Raw genomic sequence first — 19,204 nt, forward strand, 5'->3', positions numbered from 1 at the left:
CACAAGCCATGTGGCGGACCTGGGAACTGGCTCCTCCTGACCCTGCCGTGGCAGGGCCTGCAGACGTGTGACACCTCAGCTGCTCCTGGGCTCGGGACTCGCAGAAACTGTGGCAGATAAATGTTTTAGGCCACAGAGCTTGGGTGGTTTTTCTCACTAGAAGTGTGACCCGGAACTCACTGGCCAAGCTTGCATATGCCAGGCAAGCACTCTACTGGTGAGCTGCACCCCAGGCCCGTCACTTTTCCCATCTGGGCGCTGCATGTACAATACACCTTGCCCACGGGGTGTTGTGAACACTGAATCTGCCAGTGGGAGCAGATGCACCCGTGTCCCATAAACTTAAGAGGTCCTCAGTTTTGGACCTCAGTTACAGAAGATGGGTCTCTGGGACCCAATGGTGCCTAGGACGCCTGCATCCAAGCCAGATGGCAGGAAAGTTGTTTATCTTGGTTTACAGTCTCAAGGGGAAGCTTCATTGGCAGCAGAGGAAAACATGGCATGAGCAGAGCTGGACATCACCTCTGCCACAGCAGATGGCAGGTGGCAGCAGGAGAGCAGGCTGAACTAACCCTGGCAAGCTAGTGGCTAATTACCCTCCAGGTCCACCCAAGGGAGCACACCTCCTCCAGCAAGGCTCCACCTCCCAAACTGCAGTCAGCTGAGGATCCAGCATTCATGAGCTTATGGGGGAGCCTGATTCAAAACCCCACAGATAAGTAATCTAGATCTGAGCTAAAGTATGCAGGGTTGGGCAGGTTCTGTGCACATATTACACAATGGTACCCAATGTGCTTGGTCACTGGCAGATTTTGGTATCCGAGGGAGTCCTGAAAACAACCCCTGTGGATACAAAGGGGCGACTCTTACTTGCCTGCCCACCTCTTGCAACAGAACATGGCAAGGAAGAACCTTCTGGAACAACAAGTGATGTTTTTCTCTCTTCGTTGGTCCCACCTCTCCACCCTTGACCCTCCCAGAAGTTTCCACTCCTCCCTGATGAGAATGCCAGACAGCTTCTGGGGCTCTCTCCCAGAGCACAGAGGGGAGCAAACCTGAGTAAGAACCTTCACTGGGAGAAGGCAGTATACTGCAAATCAGAGAAGTCTCCCAGTTGCCCTTTTACCTTGCAGACTTGTGGAAAGAAAGGGGATAGTAGCTGTGTGTGCAGAGGGCCACTGTCACACCACTTCCTGACCATAGAGACCATTGCTGACCTTTGGCGAAGGTGGGCGAAGAGGTGGAGACACTGCAAAGCTGAACGGGGAGTGTAGCAGACAGCTTCAGGTTCGCTGAGATGAACTTCCAGACCAGGCACAGTTATGGAGGCAGCTCACAGATCCAGGGGAAAGCTCAGTAATGGCAGAAGAAGCTGGCCTGCCTTCACAGGACCAAACACACACACACACACACACACACACACACACACACACACACACACACAGAGAGAGGGGGGGGTGGGGGAGAGAGAGGGAGAGAGGGAAGCACAAGCCTAAAGGCCAAAAGCCACACAGCACAGCCCACTTCAGGAACTCCAGCTGGGGACACTTTGCATATCATTAGATTGAAATCTCAAACCCACCACCTCACCTTAAGATCCGCCCAGCAGCACTGCCTCTAGCCAGCTGGCTGCAGATTCAGACTACAAGCTAATAAAACACTGAATATATTGGGGGCATCTATTTAAACTACCACAGGGAGGGAACTGAGTCTGGAGGTACCAGGACAACATGGGGAGGCAAGAAGCTTCTGGGGTAGTAAAGGGTCCCTTGGCTCTGGAATCTCCAGGGAAAGGGGGAGGTCTCACAGACACTTGGTGAGTGAAACTTTGGAAGGGAGTGGGATCAGATGGAACGGGGCCCAGAGCAGGTCTGACCATAAGAATGGCAGACAAGCTGCCCACAGATACTGTGTGGAAGAGAAGGAGTTGATGCCAGAAATGACTGATGATAGGTGCCTTCACCACTGTCTCCCCAGCCATGGAGTCCTGGCTGGACTGGAGGGACCTGAGATTGAGCCTGACTTTCAGTTTCCTAAAACACACTGCATTGCTCAGGCATCATTGCTGGGAGTGGGGGGAGAAATGCTTCCCTATCCCCAGTGGCCTGGGGTAGCTTCCCTGTGGTGGCACTCATGGGCCCACACTTAGGGGGCAGCTGGGAATAGACAGTCACAAAGCAGGTGGCCTGGGGGTGACCATGTCTAGCAGCCAGGACTGGCTCTTGGATCAGCCTCAGCCCCACCTTTTCGTGGTCACAAGCTTCATAATCAGTTGGGCCCGTCCTCTCCCCCTTCCTTCCCTTGTGGGACCCCGCCTTTGGCTCTGAGGGACACAGCCTCAAGTCTGGTGGTCTGCCTGCCCCAATCCAGCGTGAGTCCACCTTCCCCCCAGGAGCTTGATGGGTCCCCGGGTCTCAGTCCAGCACGAGGTCTGCCACTGTCTCTTGGGTGGTTGAATAGGCTCCTGTGTGGGAGCTGGCCTAGTCTTAAGGGCCCAGCATTCCAGACTCTCCCCAGCTCCCCTAATCTCAAAGCTTACCACGTCTGTGTCTCAGTCTCAGGGTATGGGAGGAGCTAACCTGATGCCTTGTCAGTTCCAAAGTCTGTGGGGCATGGACAGCTTATTCTAGAAGCTTCACTCTTGTGTCTTGGCCCAAGTGACTGACTCCCAGAGGCATCAGGCTGCTTGCTGGGAGTGGGTTGGAGTCCTCAGTCAAGTCTTGGAGAATCTCATGTACTGACCACACCTGCCCAACAGCTCTGTACCTCCCCAAAAGAGTGGGGGGGGGGCTGCCTGATAAGCCTCTGCCAATCTCCATAGCACTGCCTCCTCTCTCACACTCATCTGTCCCTGGCCATGTGCTGAGGCCCCCAGTTGAAAAACAGGCATGGGGCTGGAGCAGCTAGGGACAGGATGGCGGTGGGCTGTTTCTGCTGGGACCACCGGGCCTCTCTCCCTTTGGCTGTAATGTGAGCCCAGCATTGTGTGCATCCTGGGACAGCTGATAATGCTGTGGTTGGTCAGGCAGCTGCTGGGGCTGGCTGGGTTAAGCTGGCCAGGACAGGCTGGCTGGGGTAGGAATGTAAGCTGACACACGACACCCCAGCCCGATTCTCTCTGTTCCAGACCTATAGAGCCTCCACCCAGCCCTGTCGCTGAAGAGAGCTCAGGCACCATGCAAGGGAGCCAGGGACCTCATCTCCTCTTGTCGCTTCTGGCCCTTTTCCTGGGTGTGGCACAGGGGGCTCAAGACCTGGGTTGAGGAGGGGACAGAGCAGGGGTCCAATGCCTCAGGGGCTGACGGCTTCTCCAGGCTCCTCCTAGGCCCAGCACCCCAAGTTCCTCTGTACCTCCTCAGCAAGGCTCCACTGTCGATTGATTGCAGGGGCCCAGAGCCACAACCAGGAGGAGCGGCTGCTGGCTGACCTGATGCGAAGCTACGACCCCCACCTGCGGCCAGCTGAGCACGAATCGGATGTGGTCAACGTCAGCCTGAAGCTCACCCTCACCAACCTCATCTCCCTGGTGAGCTGTAGGAGGAAAGGGTGGGCAACAGGTCCTCAGGGCTGCTAGGGAGATGGAACATGGCCCCAGCACCCAGGACAGAGAAGGGTCTCAACAGGGAGTAGGAGGCAAGAAACCTTCACGATGATGAGGTCCCCTTAAGACTCAAGAGACTGGGGGTGGGGGGGTGGGGGGAGGCTTCTGCTTGCATCAGCGGCCAGTGAGAATGAGTTCCCAGGGGAGGAAAGGTAGAGGGGACTTAGCCTTCCCTTCTGCATCCAGAATGAGCGAGAGGAGGCCCTCACAACCAACGTCTGGATAGAGATGGTAAGAGAGGCCACCCTGCGGCATGCTTCTCCTGCACCCCACCTAAACCCGTCCCCCATCAGAGCTGCCTGCCCCACCCCGCCTCTCTGGCCCTCTGGACTGAACCCCGGCAGCCCAGAGCAGAGGCCCCGCTTCCACCCTTCCCCCCGCAGCAGTGGTGTGATTATCGCCTGCGCTGGGATCCGCAAGACTACGGTGGCCTGTGGGTGCTAAGGGTGCCGTCCACCATGGTATGGCGCCCTGATATCGTGCTGGAGAACAAGTGAGCAGGGGGCAGGGGCAATGAACAAAGAATGCCAGACCCAGGGGGTCAGCAGGACGAGGAGCTTGGGGAAAAGAGGAGCCGAGAGGGGTGCTACTGGGTGCGGTTCCACATGCGGACACTGGCCCATGTGGGTGGGCCTCTCCCCTCCCACTAAACTGGGCCAGTGGCAACAATCAGAGGAGCTGTCGGGAGTGTTCCACTCGGGGGTCAGGCACGCTGCATATTGTAGCGGTTATCAATGCTCACAGAGGAAGGAAAGCAACAATCGAGAGTGTGGGCAAGGGTTTCCTGCGCCATCTTGACATAACAGGCCTGGCACCGTCCGCCCAGGCTTTTGTACTCTTGTCCAGAGCGGCTGGCTGGGAGGTTGCGGGTAGGTGGAAAGTAGGTGAGGGTTTGCCATGGGCGTGACAGGCTGGGGAGGATTGGGGTTCCCAGAGAGCTGGTCCGTGGAGTTTCCGCCAACAGCTCTGTGGTGTGTGCCCACAGCGTGGATGGTGTGTTCGAGGTGGCCCTCTACTGCAATACCCTCGTGTCCCCTGATGGTTGTATCTACTGGCTGCCACCTGCAATCTTCCGCTCCTCCTGCTCCATCTCGGTCACCTACTTTCCCTTTGACTGGCAGAACTGCTCCCTCGTCTTCCAGTGAGCACACCGACGGGTGGGCGGGGAGCACTCAGGAGCTGATGTGTGAGGGGTCTGGACAGAGGAGCTGAGACTGTGTCACCTCGAAGCCAGGGCCTCACTTTACCTCTCCCAGGCCGCTGGACACCCCTCAGGTGCCAACTCACAGTCCTCTCACTCGCCCTTGCTCACTGCCTCGGTTTCCCTGACTGTACTTCAAGGGGAGAAACTAACGTCCAGGGTGGGGGAGGGGTGACACGGGCACCCCTGCAGGAGTCCAGGCCAGGCTGCCCAGCCAGAGCCTGTATGTGGCCAAGCCCTGCCTGGGATCTCTGGGTTGGTTCCTTCATTGCTAAGTGCGGGAGGGGGGGGCCTGTGGGTTACTTTCCTATATTTCAGAGGAACACAGGAATACTTTTTGCAAGGAAAGCTGACAGGATCCTCAAATCTGAGGTCACAATAGGCATGCAGTTCTATGTTAAGTTCTTTGGTGGCTAAAGTAGGAGGCACATAGTGGCCCTGGACCCCTTGACCAGGTAACAGCACCGAGTAGCAGCCTCCTGGCCCTCTGACCCACGCATCCTTGTTCCCATGTCCCCTCTGTCACCCACACATCACCAATAGGGCTTGCCGGGGAGCTCAGAAGTGTGAGCCCAATGCCCACAGCTGCCCTCAGGTGACTGTGCGACCTCATGGGGAGTCTCTTTGCCCCAGTTTACCATCTTCCCCTATGAGCCTCCAGGTCTCAGACCTACGGTACCAGTGAGATCAACCTGCAGCTGAGTCAGGAAGATGGGCAAGCCATCGAGTGGATCTTCATCGATCCGGAGGCTTTCACAGGTACCTCACCCCGGCCCCCGCTAGACCAAGACCATCCCCTCCCACACAACTCAAGATGGAAACTACAGTGGCCCATGGAATAAGGTTCTCACCCATGCAAGGGAGAGCCAGGTGTGGTGGTGCACGCCTGTAATCCCAGCATTCAGAAGGATGAGGTTAAGCCAAGTGGTGCACACCTTTAATCCCAGCACTTGGGAGGCAGAGGTAGGATTACCATGAGTTCAAGGCCACCCTGAGACTACGTAGTGAATTCCAGGTCAGCCTGAGCTTAAAAAAAAAAAAAAGTCTGAAGCTAGCTTAGGCTGCAGAGACCCTATCTTAAAAATTAAACATAAGGGCTGGAGGGGTGATTTAGCAGCTAAGGCGTTTGCCTGCAAAGCCAGAAGACCCAGGTTTAATCACCCAGGACCCATGTTAGCCAGATGCACTAGGGGGCGCACACATCTAGAGTTCATTTGCAGTGGCCGGAGGCCCCAGCATGCCCATTCTCTCTCTCCCTCTTTCTCTGTCAAATAAATAAGTTAAAAACAAACAAACAAACATAAGCCGGTCGTGGTGGCGCACGATTTGACCCTCCCAGTACTCAGGAGGCAGAGGTAGGAGGATCACCGTGAATTTGAGGCCAGTCTGATACTAATTAGTGAATCCCAGATCAGCCCGGGCTACAATGAGACCCTACCTCGAAAAACAAAAACGAAAACAAAACAAACAAACAAAAAAACCCAACATAAATAAACCAAAAGGCTCCAATAGAGTTCTTTTACTCCATTTCTGGAAGATGAGATCAGTCCAATTTCCTGTCTCATTTGTGTTCCTTCTTGCTGGCCCTGTAGCTGGTCCCTCGGGCCACAGCTCTAGCCAGGCCACACCCCCCTGTGCCCACCACAGAGAATGGAGAGTGGGCCATCCGGCACCGGCCCGCCAAGATGCTGCTGGACACCACGGTGCCCGCAGAGGAGGCGGGCCACCAGAAGGTGGCGTTCTACCTGCTTATCCAGCGCAAGCCCCTCTTCTACGTCATCAACATCATCGCCCCCTGTGTGCTCATCTCCTCGGTCGCCATCCTCATCTACTTCCTTCCTGCCAAGGGTACCCGGGCCCGTGGGAGTACAAGTTGCCGAGACCCACAGGGAGCCAGGGCGGGGCCTGCCCGGGACACAGTGTGGCATCACATTCCCAGGACGGGAGCAGTGGGCTGTCTGTGGGATTGAGGGGGTTCCTCTGGGGGTAGGGAGTGGGGAGACCTCCTCTTGAGGGTGTCTTGTTCATGGGCAGCGGGTGGCCAGAAGTGCACGGTGGCCATCAATGTGCTCCTGGCCCAGACCGTCTTCCTCTTCCTCGTGGCCAAGAAGGTGCCAGAGACCTCCCAAGCGGTGCCGCTCATCAGCAAGTAAGGCTGGTCCTCATGCCTGCCACCTTGCTGCCCGCCCCCACCCTTGTGGTACTGGGCGTCCAGCTCAAGGCCTTAGGAAGCATGCGCTTGACCACTGAGCCACACCCCCAGCCCCCCTTCCCAGGCCCTCCAGCAAGGTCCTCCCACAGGAGACCTAAGGAACACCCAGCCGCACTTGCCCTCACCCCACAGGTACCTGACCTTCCTCATGGTGGTCACCATCCTCATCGTCGTGAACGCTGTGGTTGTGCTCAACGTGTCCTTGCGGTCTCCACACACGCACTCCATGGCCCGAGGGGTCCACAAGGCAAGGCTCCGCCCTGCCCGTTCAGGCATCCCCCTACCAGCCTCTGCACTCTTGTCCCAGCCCCTCTCCTCCAAAATTCCGCAGCAAACCCATGTTGCATGTGCCTTCAGGAAGGTACCAATAGATGAACTGGGTACCAATATATATTACATATATTGGCCTATTTAATTTTCATTTAACCCATGGAGCAGGTATTAACATCATCTCCATTTAAAAGATGAGAAAAATGAGCTGGGTGTGGTGGCGCACGCCTTTTAATCCCAGCACTTGGGAGGCAGAGGGAGGGAGGGAGGCATGAGTTCAAGGCCAACCTGAGACTACTTAGTGAATTCCAGGTCAGCCTAGGTTACAGTAAGACTCTACCTTGAAAAACCAAAGAGAGAGAGAGAGAGAGAGAGAGAGAGAGAAAGAGGCAGAGAGAGGTTAAATAGTTTACGCAAGGTCACACAGCCAGAAAGCAGAGAGGACAGGATTCTGCCCGGGCACTCTGACTCCAGAGTCCACGTGATCTGTAACCTACCTGCAACAGACAGCTGGAGCCCTTGTTGCAAATGCATAATCCTCGGGCCCAGCCCAGGCACCCCAGGTCAGAACAGCAGGGGCTGAGGACAAGACTTTGTCTGGAGCAAGTGTCCGCGTGATTCTGATGTGCGCGGAAGTTTGGGGTGCTAGGATCCATGTCTAGGACAGAACAGCCAAGCTGTCCCAGGGTACAGCCACTGTCTCTAATTTGCTGCCTTCACGCCTACCTCGGGCTTCTACTCGGAAGCTCAGCCTGGCCGTTCCAGGAGAGCCACCCACAGCGCTTCCTCTGCAGGTGTTCCTGCGGCTCCTGCCTCAGCTGCTGCGGATGCACGTCCGGCCGCTGGCCCTGGCCACTGTTCAGGATGCCCGCCCCCCGCTCCAGAATGGCTCCTCCTCCTCGGGGTGGCCCATCACCACTGGGGAAGAGGGGGGCCTCTACCTACCTCGCAGTGAGCTCCTCTTCCGGCAGCGGCGGCGCAATGGCCTGGTGCGGGCAGCATTGGAGAAGCTAGGTGAGTCCAACAAGTGTTGCTGGGGGCACCCCTGCCCAAGAATCCCACGTGGGGCTGGCTGGGCGCAATAGATAAGTGTCCAGCAAGCATTCGAACTGGAGAGAGAGAACCTGAGGTCGCCAGGGAGAGGTCACCTTCCACCCTGATCTCCTACATCATACTGTCTGACCCCATCAGAGAAAGGCCCAGAGACCGGGCAGAGCCAGTTCTGTGGCAGCCTGAAGCAGGCTGCTCCAGCCATCCAGGCCTGTGTGGATGCCTGCAACCTCATGGCCCGAGCCCGACACCAGCAGAGCCATTTTGACAGTGTAAGCAGGGGACAAGGGTGGGGTGGGGTGACTACCTGGGAGTGGGCAGTCTGGCACAGGGCAGGAGGTGGGAAAAGTGGAGATGGGCATAGGGAAGAGGAGGGACCTTAGGGACAGGATTATGATAGAAGATTAGGACCTGGATGGAGAGAGTCCACCCAAGGAAATGAAGAATGGAGGCCAGCTGGAAGCCCAGGCCGATGTCAGTAGGAGCCCAGCAGGCAGCTGTGGCTGGTCACACCTTCACCTTCTGTCACCTCAGGGTAATGAGGAGTGGTTCCTGGTGGGCCGAGTGCTGGATCGCGTCTGCTTCCTGGCCATGCTGTCTCTCTTCATCTGTGGCACCGCTGGTATCTTCCTCATGGCCCACTACAACCAGGTGCCTGCCCTGCCATTCCCTGGAGACCCCCGCCCCTATCTGCCTTCGCCAGACTGAGCCAGGGAGTCACCTCTCCGGGTCATGCTGTCCTAGGAGCTGTGTTCTGCTGCTGGGGTCCCAAGTGTGCTCCTTGGGAGGGACCCAAACAGCCCCGAGAAGAGCTAGGGAAATAAAGAGACAAAATTGAGCTCTGGAGTGGTTGGGGATGGGTGTGGTTCGATGACATTGGGGTCATTGCTGGCACTACACCCTGTCACTCAGGATATGCCTCTCACTTCAGCAAAGCATTATTGACTCCCAAATCACTTTGAAGCTTTCAGGGCTACCATTTGCATGATGACCACAGGTCCTATTCCTTCAGACTCAGGCCTGAAAGAGTTGGCAAGAGGCATGAGGGAGCTGGGTGTGGTGACACACGCCTTAATCCCAGCCTTCAGGAGGTAGGGGCAAAAGGATCACTGTGAGTTTGAGGCCAGCCTTAGACTACTTAGTGAATTCCAGTCAGCCTGAGCTAGAGCGAGACCCTACTTTGAAAAACAAAAAGCAAATAAACAAAAGCAATAGAAAGCAGGATTTCCTTTTTTTTTTTCAATTTTTATTAACATTTTTCATGATTATAAAAAATATCCCATGGTAATACCCTCCCTCCCCCCTTTCCCCTTTGAAATTCCATTCTCCATCATATTCCCTCCCCATCTCAATCATTCTACTTACATACATACAATACCAACCTATTCTTTTTTTTAAGTTTTCTTTATTTGATAGAGAGAAATAGATGGGGGGGGGGGAGAATGGGAGTGTCAGGGCCTCCAGTTACTGCAAACTCCAGATGCGTGCACCCCTTGTGCATCTGGCTTACATGAGTCTTGGGGAATCGAATCTGGGTCCTTTGGATTTGAAGGCAAGTGCCTTAAACACTAAGCCATTTCTCCAGCCCAAGAAGGATTCTTCTTGAGGGATTCTCTTTACATGTCAGCAGGCAGTTGGTGAAATGCTTGCCGAGCATGCATGAGATCCAGGGTTCAGTTCCCAGCACCACATAAGCTGGACGTGCTGATGGACAGCTATCATCCAAGCCCTTGATAGGTTGAGGTCAGAGGATCAGAAGTTCAAAGACATCCTCAGCTCCACAGCAAGTTTGAGGCCAGCCTGGGATACATGAGACTGTTAAAAAAAAAAAAAAAAAAAAAAAAGGAGAGGAGCTGGAAAGATGGCTTAGAGTAAGGCATTTGCTGGCAAAGCCAAAGGACACAGGTTTGAGTCCCCAGTACCCACATAAAGCCAGATGCACAAGGTGGTGCTTGTGTCTAGAGTTTGTTTGCAGTGGCTAGAGGCCCTGGGGTGCCTATTCTCTGTCTCTCTCTCTCTCAAAGAAATAAATTAAAAACCATACTTATAAAAAGTAAACCAGCTGGACGTGGTGGACCTTTAATCTCAGCACTCAGGAGGAAGAGGTAGGAGGATCGCTGTGAGTTTGAGGCCACCCTGAGACTACTTAGTGAATTTCAGCTCAGCCTGGGCTAGAGTGAGCCCCACCTCGAAAACAACAGAAGCAGCAGTAGAGGCTGGGAAGTGAGGTCCTGGATTTGATCCCCAGAATAACACATCCCCTTCCCACACACACATATAACTGGGCTGGAGTGATGGCTTAGCGGTTAAGGTGCTTGCCTGTGAAGCCTAAGCACACAGGTTCAAATCTCCAGGCCCTATGTAAACCAGATGCACAGTAACACATGTGCACAATGTCACACACACATACAAGGGAGCACACATGTCTGGAGTTCATCTGCAATGGCTGAAGGCTCTTGTGAGTTCATTCTCCCCCACCCATAAAAAAAATTACAAAGAACAACTCAAAAAAAAAAAAGAGGAAAAAAGGATTTAAAAAAAAAACAGCCAGGTGTGGTGGTATATGCCATTAATACCAGCACTCGGGAAGCAGAGGCAGGAAGAGTGCCATGAATTCAAGCCCACCCTCAGACTATGTAGTGAATTTCAGGTCAGCCTGGGCTAGAGTGAGCCCTTACCTTGAACCCCCCTCAAAAAAATTTTTTTCTTAAGGAAAACAGAGCTGGGCGTGGTGGTGCACACCTTTAGTCCCAGCACTGGGGAGGCAGAGGTAGGAGGATCACCAGAGTTCGAGGCCACCCTGAGACTACATAGTGAATTCCAGGTAAGCGGGCTCACTTCCATAGATCCAAGCAGATACACACCACTGACAGCCAGCACCACACCAACACCAGCAAGCACCAGCCAGAGCTCCAACTGCACTTCACAAACCCGAGGGCTGGACTCCAAGATCTGCCCCCAGTGATATTCCTCTTCCCCAGCAGGGCTCTGCCCGCTGGAGACTCAAGATTCAAGCCTGAGTCAATGAGACCACACATTGAAACCACGACACCGACTCTGGGCCAATCTCAAACACTTGTATTTTTATTTATTTACTTGAGAGACAGAAAGAGGCAGAGAGAGGGAGAGAAAGAATGAGCGTGCCAGGGCCTCCAGCAACTGCAAGCGAACTCCAGACACGTGTGTTGCCTTATGTGGGTCCTGGAGAGTTGAACCAGGATCCTTTGGCTTTGCAGGCAAATGCCTTAACTGCTAAGCCATCTCTCCAGCCCAATGGACACTCTTTTTTTTGGGGGGGGGGGTGTCACTGCTTGTGCTGCAGTATTTTTTCTTTTTAATTTTTTTTATTAACAACTTCCATGACTATAAAAAATATCCCATTGTAATTCCCTCCCACTTTCCCCTTTGAAACTCCATTCTCCATCATATCCCCCCCCCCAATCAGTCTCTCTTTTATTTTGATGTCATGATCTTTTCTTCCTGTTAGGATGGTCTTGTGTAGGTAGTGTCAGGCACTGTGAATTCATGGATATCCAGGCCATTTTGTGTGTGGGGGGAGCACGTTGTAAGGAGTCCTACCCTTCCTTTGGCTCTTACATTCTTTCCACCACCTCTTCTGCAATAGCCCCTGAGCCTTGGAAGGTGTGATAGAGATATTGCAGTGCTGAGCAGTCCGTCACTTCTTTCCAGCTCCATGATGCCTTTTGAGTCATCCCAAGGTCATTGCCATCTGAAAAAAGATTCTCTACCAAAAGTGAGAGTAGCATTAATATAAGGGTATGGACATTAAGAAAAGTGCTTACTGGGTGGTTTGATAAGCATAGTATATACATTTAGCCAGACAACAGCAGACGTTACACCCCCTAAGGTTCATGACTACCCCTGTTTTAAGTTTTCAGTATCAGGGATGTATTCCCTCCCAGGGAGTGGGCCTCTAGTCCAATTAGAAGGCAGTTTGTTTCCACCATGACAGATATGCCACTATTGCACCCATAGGCTCATTTGGCCTGGCTGGCCAAATATAAGGCTTGCAGTGCCCACGTTGAGTATCTTCACTGGTGATTTCTCTCTCTCCCATTGAACTGAATGCAGAATGGCTTCTTCCAGCTGTCTGTCAGCTGGTCTACATGGAGGTGATCAGCTCAGTTTCAGCAGGATTTCTCAGTAGCCTTGCAGCCCAAGTACATGGAGTCTTCAGCAATAGGGTCTTACCATCTATTCCTGGTGGGAAACCAAGGGCCTTGGCAATGGCCTATAATGTTTTGGGGGCAACAACTCAATGGAAGGTATCCCATCTCTGGCACTGAAAAATTTCTAGCAACAATCTATGGCTCCTGAGTGTTCCATTGTCCAAAAAAGTAGGTTTCCATATGTCTTATTTATATCCTCTTAGATTTTGATTAGCCCTCCCTCCACCTTTCCTTTACTCATTCTCTTCCCCTGACCTCACTTTGCCCTTTTTACCCCTATTAATCCATTCTTCTATTTACATATATATAATACCATCCTATTAAGTACCCTCCCCCTTCCTTTCTTTTTCCTTTATATCTCTTTTCTAGCTTACTGGCCTTTGCTACTGCATTTTCTTCCTACTCATACAGAAATCCAATCATCTGTGCTAGGATCCACATATGAAAGAGAACATGTGATGCTTGGCTTTCTGGGCCTGGGTTACCTCCCACTTAGTATAATCCTTTCCAGATCCATCCATTTTCCTGCAAAATTCATAACTTCATTTTGCTTTACTGATGAGCAGAACTCTACTGTATAAATGTGCCATATCTTCATTAACCACTCATCAGTTGAGGGACATCTAGGCTGGTTCCATTTCCCAGCTATTGTGAAATGAGCTGCATAAACATTGTTGAGCAAGTATTTCTAAAGTAATGAGATGAGTCCTTTAGATATATGCCTAGGAGTGCTATAGCTGGGTCATATAATAGGTCTATTTTTAACTATCTTAGGAACCTTTACACTGATTTCCACAATGGCTGGACCAGATTGCATTCCCACCAACAGTGTAGAAGGGTTCCTCCTTTTCCACATCCTTGCCAGCATTTATGGTCATTTGTTTTCATGATGGTAGCCAACCTGATAGGAGTGAGATGGAATCTCAATGTAGTTTTAATCTGCATTTCCCTGTTGACTAGGGATGTAGAACAATTTTTTAGATGCTTATATGCCATCCATATTTCTTCTTTTGAGAAATCTCTATTTAGTTCTATAGCCTGCTTTTTAATTGGCTTGTTTGATTTATTATTTAATTTTTTGAGAAATCTCTATTTAGCTCTATAGCCTGCTTTTTAATTGGCTTGTTTGATTTATTATTTAATTTTTTTGAGTTCTTTGTATATCCTAGATATTAAGCCTCTATCAGATGTATAGCTGGCAAAGATTTTTTTCCCATTCTGTAGGTTGCCTCTTTGCTTTATTCACAGTACCATTTGGAATACTAATTTCATGTTTCTAGGTTTAACAAAACTGTTGAAGTTTTAAATTCCACTCGATTTCCCTGAAATCTCGAGACAGTTGCTGATGTAAATTTTAATATAAAATATTTTGTCACAAAATAGTATTGCTTTTGTATGCACATAGTTGTAAGATTCCTTTGCTTTTGTCAATAAAAACTATACCATCTTTCATAAAACTCTAAACAAATTAAGAACTGTGATGTAAAACAAAAAATTACACATGGTGAAACAGGTACCAACACGTTAGGTTATATTACATCAAAAAATGTTTTAATGGTCCCAAATATATATACTCAACAACTAAGCATACACTCAAGGGAGGGGAAAAAATCAAAAAAACAAGATGAAACAAAAAATTATGACACAAATGACCACATCTAGAATTCCACTCATCTTTAATCAAGTAGGAATAAATCCCCACTTAAAAAAAAATCTGCAGTTTGAAGGGCAAAGGGAACAGATAAAAAAGAGGATGGACACTCTTAATATGAGGTATTTTATAGCCTGACCAGTGATTCCTTCTTCCCTCTCTTTGCAAAAGGTAGGGCATTTACACTGGTCCCAAAGGAGGGTTAAGACAAGGGAGAAGCAGGCAAGAGGATAGGAACAAAGGACCTGCCTGTCAAGAAAAGGTCTCCATCAGCCTCCCTTGACTTTATGTAGTAAGAAATAGGGTGATCAGCTGAGGTTTTCCTGAGGGGGGGCAGGCATGACCTAGGTCTGAATGACCAAGTAGCAATTGACCAGAACCAGTCTAGGGAGCCTGTTTTCTTATCTGTGAACATACGCACCAGAGGCTAGAGATATCTCAGCTGGTAAAGTGTTTGTGAGGCAAGCATGAGGACCTGAGCTGGATCCCCAGAAGTATTCTTGTAACATCAGCACTGGAGAGGTGGAGATAGGATTCCTGGGGCTCACTATCCAGCCAGTCCAGCCTATTTCATAAGCTCTAGGTCATTGAAACCTTGTCTCAAAAAAAAAAAAAGGGGGGGTTGGGACAGGTTCCTGAGGATGACATACACAGTGGTCTCCTGGTCTTCACATGGACATACACATCTGTGCACCCACCAATACAAATATCTGGGGTTTTGTTTGTTGTTGTTATTTGTTTTTTCAAGGTAGGGTCTCACTTTAGCCCAAGCTGACCTGGAATTCACTACGAAGTCTCAGGGTGGCCTCAAACTCCCGGTGATCCTCCTACCTCTGCTTCCCATGTGCTGGGATTAAAGGCATGCACCACCATGCCCAGCTCAAATATCAAGTTTCTATATATCCTCACCAATGATTCAAATGCCACATAAAAGCCTAACAAATGGGGCTGGAGAGATTGTTTAGTGGTTAAGGCACTTGCCTGCAAAGCCAAAGGACTCAGGTTCAATTGCCCAAGACCCATGTAAGCCAGATGCACAAGGGCATGCAGGCATCCGGAGTTCATTTGCAGTGGCTGGAGGTCCTGGTGCGCCCATTCTCTCTCTCACTCCCTGTGTCTTTCTCTCTAATAAGTATTTTTTTAAAAGCCTAAAAAATGAGCTTGTGGGAAAGAGGGTACAGGGACAATATGCACAGGGTTATCGGTTCATTTTATTCATGAGAAATACATGCACGTACCTATGTTTAGGAAAGTCGTGGCCATAGTGAGGGGAGTTGGGTAGCTTTGTCAGGCAGCGTAGGGAAAGGCTTACAAGAGGGATGTAGATATTATTTTTTGTTTTTTTTTTTGGGGGGGGTTCGAGGCAGGGTGTCTCACTCTAGCCCAGGCTGACCTGGAATTTACTATGTAGTCTCAGGGTGGCCCCGAACTCACAGCGATTCTCCTACCTCTGCCTTCCCACGCCAGCACGCCCGAAGAGATATGTAGTTTTTACAACAGGTTCCTAGAGAATGTGGGGAACATGCGCTTTGGTTGTGGAGCTAATTTGATGAGTGAGACCATCTCAGCTTCCTGTAAGTGCCTTACACGTATGTCATCTTGGTGTGACTTTTTTTTTTTTTTCCTTTTTTGAGACAGGTTCTCTTGTAGCTCAGACGGGCCTCTCACCATGTAGCCAAGGTTAATGCTGCTCCCAAACGCTGGATGGGTTCGGTTGCGTTTTTCACCATGTCTCCAAAAGACACAGAGGGCAGATCAGCTCTGTAGCTCCCGTGGACACTTCGTACCATGTACTGAGGGTTACTGAATCTGGCGCCGGACACTGTCCCTGGAGTTCGCAGAGTGGCCAGTGGAGGTAGCAGCCTCGGGAGGTGAAGGGACAAAGAGGCCAGGACGCGCGCAGCCTGCGCTGAAGGTGGAGCCGGGACTCGACCCGCGGCGGGGGTCGACCCCGAGCTGTCAACGCCTGGGCGGGCGGCGCGGAGCGGAGAGGCCGAGCACCCGCCGCGCGCCGGCGCAGCCGCCCTGGGCCTTCCCTCCGGGAAAGCCGTCCCGCACCGGCCCCGCGATCCTTCGTTCCGCTGCACCGCGCGAAACCGGAAGTGGCCGGGCCCTCGCCGGAGGGACCGGGCAGGGCGGAAGTCACTCGGTGAGGCAGTGGCGACAGCGGCGGCGAGAGGATGAACAACAAGTTCGACGCGTAAGTGGCGCGTGGCCGTCCCCCACCTCCCTTCCCCCCGAGGCCCCGGCCCTTCCCAACCGTCCGTCGGCGCCCGCGGCCGCCCGAGGCTCGGCGGCGTCCACCCGGCGGCACCGGCCTTTCTTTCCCGCGCGTGGCCGCGGCCCGAGCCGCCCTAGGCCGGGCGGGGAGGAGAACGGCGCGGCGCGGCGCGGAGGACGGTGCGGAGCCCCGCGGGGCCCGGGGCGGAGCGTGGGGTGCCGGGGCCGGGGCGCCCGCGCCGCCCGGAAGGAGATCTCGCTCGCCCCGCCCCGCCGCTGGGTGCGGGCTGCGGGCGGCGTGGAGGGGCGGGGCCTCGGCGGTTTGGGTGTTGCCGCAGCCCTGCCGCCTTCTCTTCCCGCACGCGCTCGCCGGGTGCCCCGGGAAGGTCACCTCTCCCCCTGAACCTCGGGTTCCCTCTTCTGCGAGCGGGGACGGTAACTAGAACCCGGTGTCGTAGAGTTGTCAGCTGCAATGAGGTAATGTGGCAGCCCGCGGCGGCTGCTCGCTCAGCAGGGAATGCTCTCTGTCTTCCTGGGGCTCTTCCTGCTTCCTCTTCTCCTCCCCCTTCCTGTTCCTGTCTTCCAACACTTTGGCATCACCCACTCTTGGATTCTTGTACTCACTCCAGTTCCAGCATCAAGCAATTGGGAGGTCAAGAGAGGAAATACCAAGTGTTTGGGTTATTTTTCTCCAGTGGCTCTATTTTCTTGCATCTATTTATTTTTGTTTCTTTTAAAGAAAATACTTTATTTATTTATTTACTTTTATTTGAGAGAAAGAAAGAAAGAAAAGAGGAAGCGCTCCAGGGCCATCAGCCTTTGCAGAGGAACTCCAGATGCATGCGCCACCTTGTGCATCTGGCTTACATAGGAAATCAAACCTGGGTCCTTTGGTTTTGCAGGCAAGCACCTTAACTGCTAAGCCATCTCTCTAGCCCTGTTTCTTTTTATTATTGTTATTAAATATTTTATTTACTTATTAGACAGAGAGAATAGGAATGGGCGCACCAGGGCCTCCAGCCACTGCAAAGGAACTTCAGACACATATGCCACTTTGTGCATCTGGCTTTATGTGGGTACTGGGTCCTTTGGCTTCGCAGGCAAGCACCTTAACTGCGCAGCCACCTCTCCAGTCTTTGTTTGTTTAACAATACCCAGGTTAATGTTTCGCAAGTATTGCTTCCTTTGGCAGATTATGCTTTTACCTTTTTTCTAGTAGTCTGATTTGCCTTCTGACCCACATGTCTACATTTCTAGTCCCAGACTCACCAGTTGTTTGACAGCATGAACCATTGTGACCCCAACCTCTTTAGTGGTTAGGCCCCTGCTAGAGGGATCAGAATCACACAACGATGCTTGGAGGTGCATTTGTAAACTGCTGATAACGAGGCAGGACTGTGAAGCATAATACTGTTTAGTAGACTATGACTTTTTGCTGTGATGGGAAGCTGGAGTTTTTCAACACGGTAAGTGCTGATGTACAGATTCAGGGAGGATTGGAATTCCTCCCCTCGAACCAGCCAGAGTTTGGGTGGGTTTGCTGGTTGCTGTGAACCTCTACATTGGAAGAGCTGGCGTCTTCCCATCCTGCTGCTTAGCTGAGTACTAACCCTTCTGTCACCCTCATGGCCACCAGAAGCCCTGCAGTAACCAAGCTTTGCATCAGCAACCCTCTGCTCATTTGAATGAGAAGATACTCTGGGTCAGCTGTCTCAGAGTAAGAATGGTAATAATGGTCTTCTTCTATAAGGCCTCTAGCTAGGTGTCTCCTTCTCATGCATTCTCTTTAATTTTGGGGGGTTAGCATACAAAGTAATGGGTTTCATCATGGCTTCTTTGTACGTATATGTTGTTATACTTTGTTCTCATTCGTACCCCTCCCAACTGCCCTCCCCTGTTCTTTCTTTTTTATTTATTTATTTATTTATTTTAGAGTGAGAGAGAAAGGGAAGCCAGGCATGGTGGCACACACCTTTAATCCCAGCACTCAGGAGGCAGAAGTAGGAGGATCACCATGAGTTGGAGGCCACCCTGAGGCTACATAGTGAATTCTAGGTCAGCCTGGGCTAGAGTGAGATCCTACCTTGAAAAACAAAACAAAAAAAAGGGCAGGGGAGAGAGAATTGGCTTGCTGGAATTTCAGCTACTGCAATGGAGCTCCAGATGCTTGCACCACCTAGTGGGCATGTGCAGCCTTGCACTTGCCTCATCTTTGTGTGTCTGGCTTACATGGGATCTGGAGAGTTGAACATGGGTCCTTGGGCTTTGCAGGCAAGCGCCTTAACTACTAAGCCATGTCTCCAGCCCTCTTTCTTTTTTTAAAAAAAATTTAACTAATTTATTTATTAGAGAGGCAGAGAGAGAGAGAATTGGTGCACTAGGGCCTCCAGCCACCGCAAATGAACTCCATACACTTGTGCCACCTTGTGCATCTGGCTAATGTGGGTACTGGGGAGAAATCAAACCTGAGTCCTTAGGCTTTGCAGGCAAATAGTTTAATAGCTAAGGCATCTCTCCACCCCCCCCCCATTCTCTTTCTTTATCCAGTTGGTTCACCTTCTGCTTTGCAGAATGTATTCATTCCATTGCCCTCTCTATTTCTCACTCCCTCCTTCCTAGTAACTCTTCAAAGAGGATCGTGTGTGTGTGTGTGTGTGTGTGTGTGTGTGTGTGTCTGTGTCCGTGTTAGGAAAATGCAGCTCTCTAAGGTTAAGTAGCTGGCCCAAGATAGCAGGAAGGGCCAGCTCAGGTTTTCTCTTGTACTTTGGTTCAAGGCTGTCTTGATCAATTAATCTGGGCTTTTTTGTTT

The 19,204-nt window shown here is 51.7% G+C and overlaps 2 protein-coding genes across 7 annotated transcripts in view; both read left to right on the forward strand.

Moving 5' to 3' along the window:
- The first annotated feature begins 3,018 nt into the window (after positions 1 to 3,018).
- On the forward strand, positions 3,019 to 16,119 carry Chrng (cholinergic receptor nicotinic gamma subunit). 3 transcript variants are annotated; one of them, XM_045148533.1, is made up of 12 exons: positions 3,019 to 3,083; positions 3,387 to 3,526; positions 3,788 to 3,832; positions 3,985 to 4,094; positions 4,587 to 4,742; positions 5,464 to 5,561; positions 6,450 to 6,650; positions 6,837 to 6,951; positions 7,147 to 7,261; positions 8,079 to 8,298; positions 8,476 to 8,606; positions 8,869 to 9,180. In XM_045148533.1, the coding sequence occupies exons 2-12, from the start codon at positions 3,431 to 3,433 to the stop codon at positions 9,040 to 9,042; spliced, it is 1,461 nt and encodes a 486-aa protein (XP_045004468.1). In that variant the 5' UTR covers positions 3,019 to 3,083; positions 3,387 to 3,430; the 3' UTR covers positions 9,043 to 9,180. The 3 variants fall into 3 exon arrangements, with proteins under 3 accessions (XP_045004468.1, XP_004662310.2, XP_045004469.1); XM_004662253.2 differs by lacking the exon at positions 3,019 to 3,083 and adding an exon at positions 3,133 to 3,231; XM_045148534.1 differs by lacking the exons at positions 3,019 to 3,083; positions 8,476 to 8,606; positions 8,869 to 9,180 and adding exons at positions 3,133 to 3,231; positions 15,814 to 16,119.
- Positions 16,120 to 16,267: 148 nt separating this feature from the next.
- The window catches only part of Eif4e2 (eukaryotic translation initiation factor 4E family member 2), a 42,019-nt gene continuing 39,082 nt past the window's right edge, over positions 16,268 to 19,204 (forward strand). For 3 of the 4 annotated variants that reach the window (XM_045146911.1, XM_045146912.1, XM_045146908.1), the window contains exon 1: positions 16,268 to 16,375. In XM_045146911.1, the coding sequence (XP_045002846.1) occupies positions 16,356 to 16,375 (20 nt within the window). In that variant the 5' untranslated portion in view covers positions 16,268 to 16,355. Of the gene's footprint in view, positions 16,376 to 16,707; positions 16,873 to 19,204 lie in introns of those variants that run through there. The other variant, XM_045146910.1, reaches the window with a different exon arrangement.

Source organism: Jaculus jaculus, chromosome 4 (assembly GCF_020740685.1).
Source record: "Jaculus jaculus isolate mJacJac1 chromosome 4, mJacJac1.mat.Y.cur, whole genome shotgun sequence".
Taxonomy (NCBI): domain Eukaryota; kingdom Metazoa; phylum Chordata; class Mammalia; order Rodentia; family Dipodidae; genus Jaculus; species Jaculus jaculus.

Bases quoted from the DNA above. Each gene is read 5' to 3' on its own strand.
- Chrng (XM_004662253.2), top strand. From the start codon at position 3,177: ATGCAAGGGAGCCAGGGACCTCATCTCCTCTTGTCGCTTCTGGCCCTT. The intron at 6,952-7,146 runs GTAAGGCTGGTC...CTCACCCCACAG, and splicing joins GCGGTGCCGCTCATCAGCAA to GTACCTGACCTTCCTCATGG. The intron at 8,299-8,475 runs GTGAGTCCAACA...TGACCCCATCAG, and splicing joins GGCAGCATTGGAGAAGCTAG to AGAAAGGCCCAGAGACCGGG.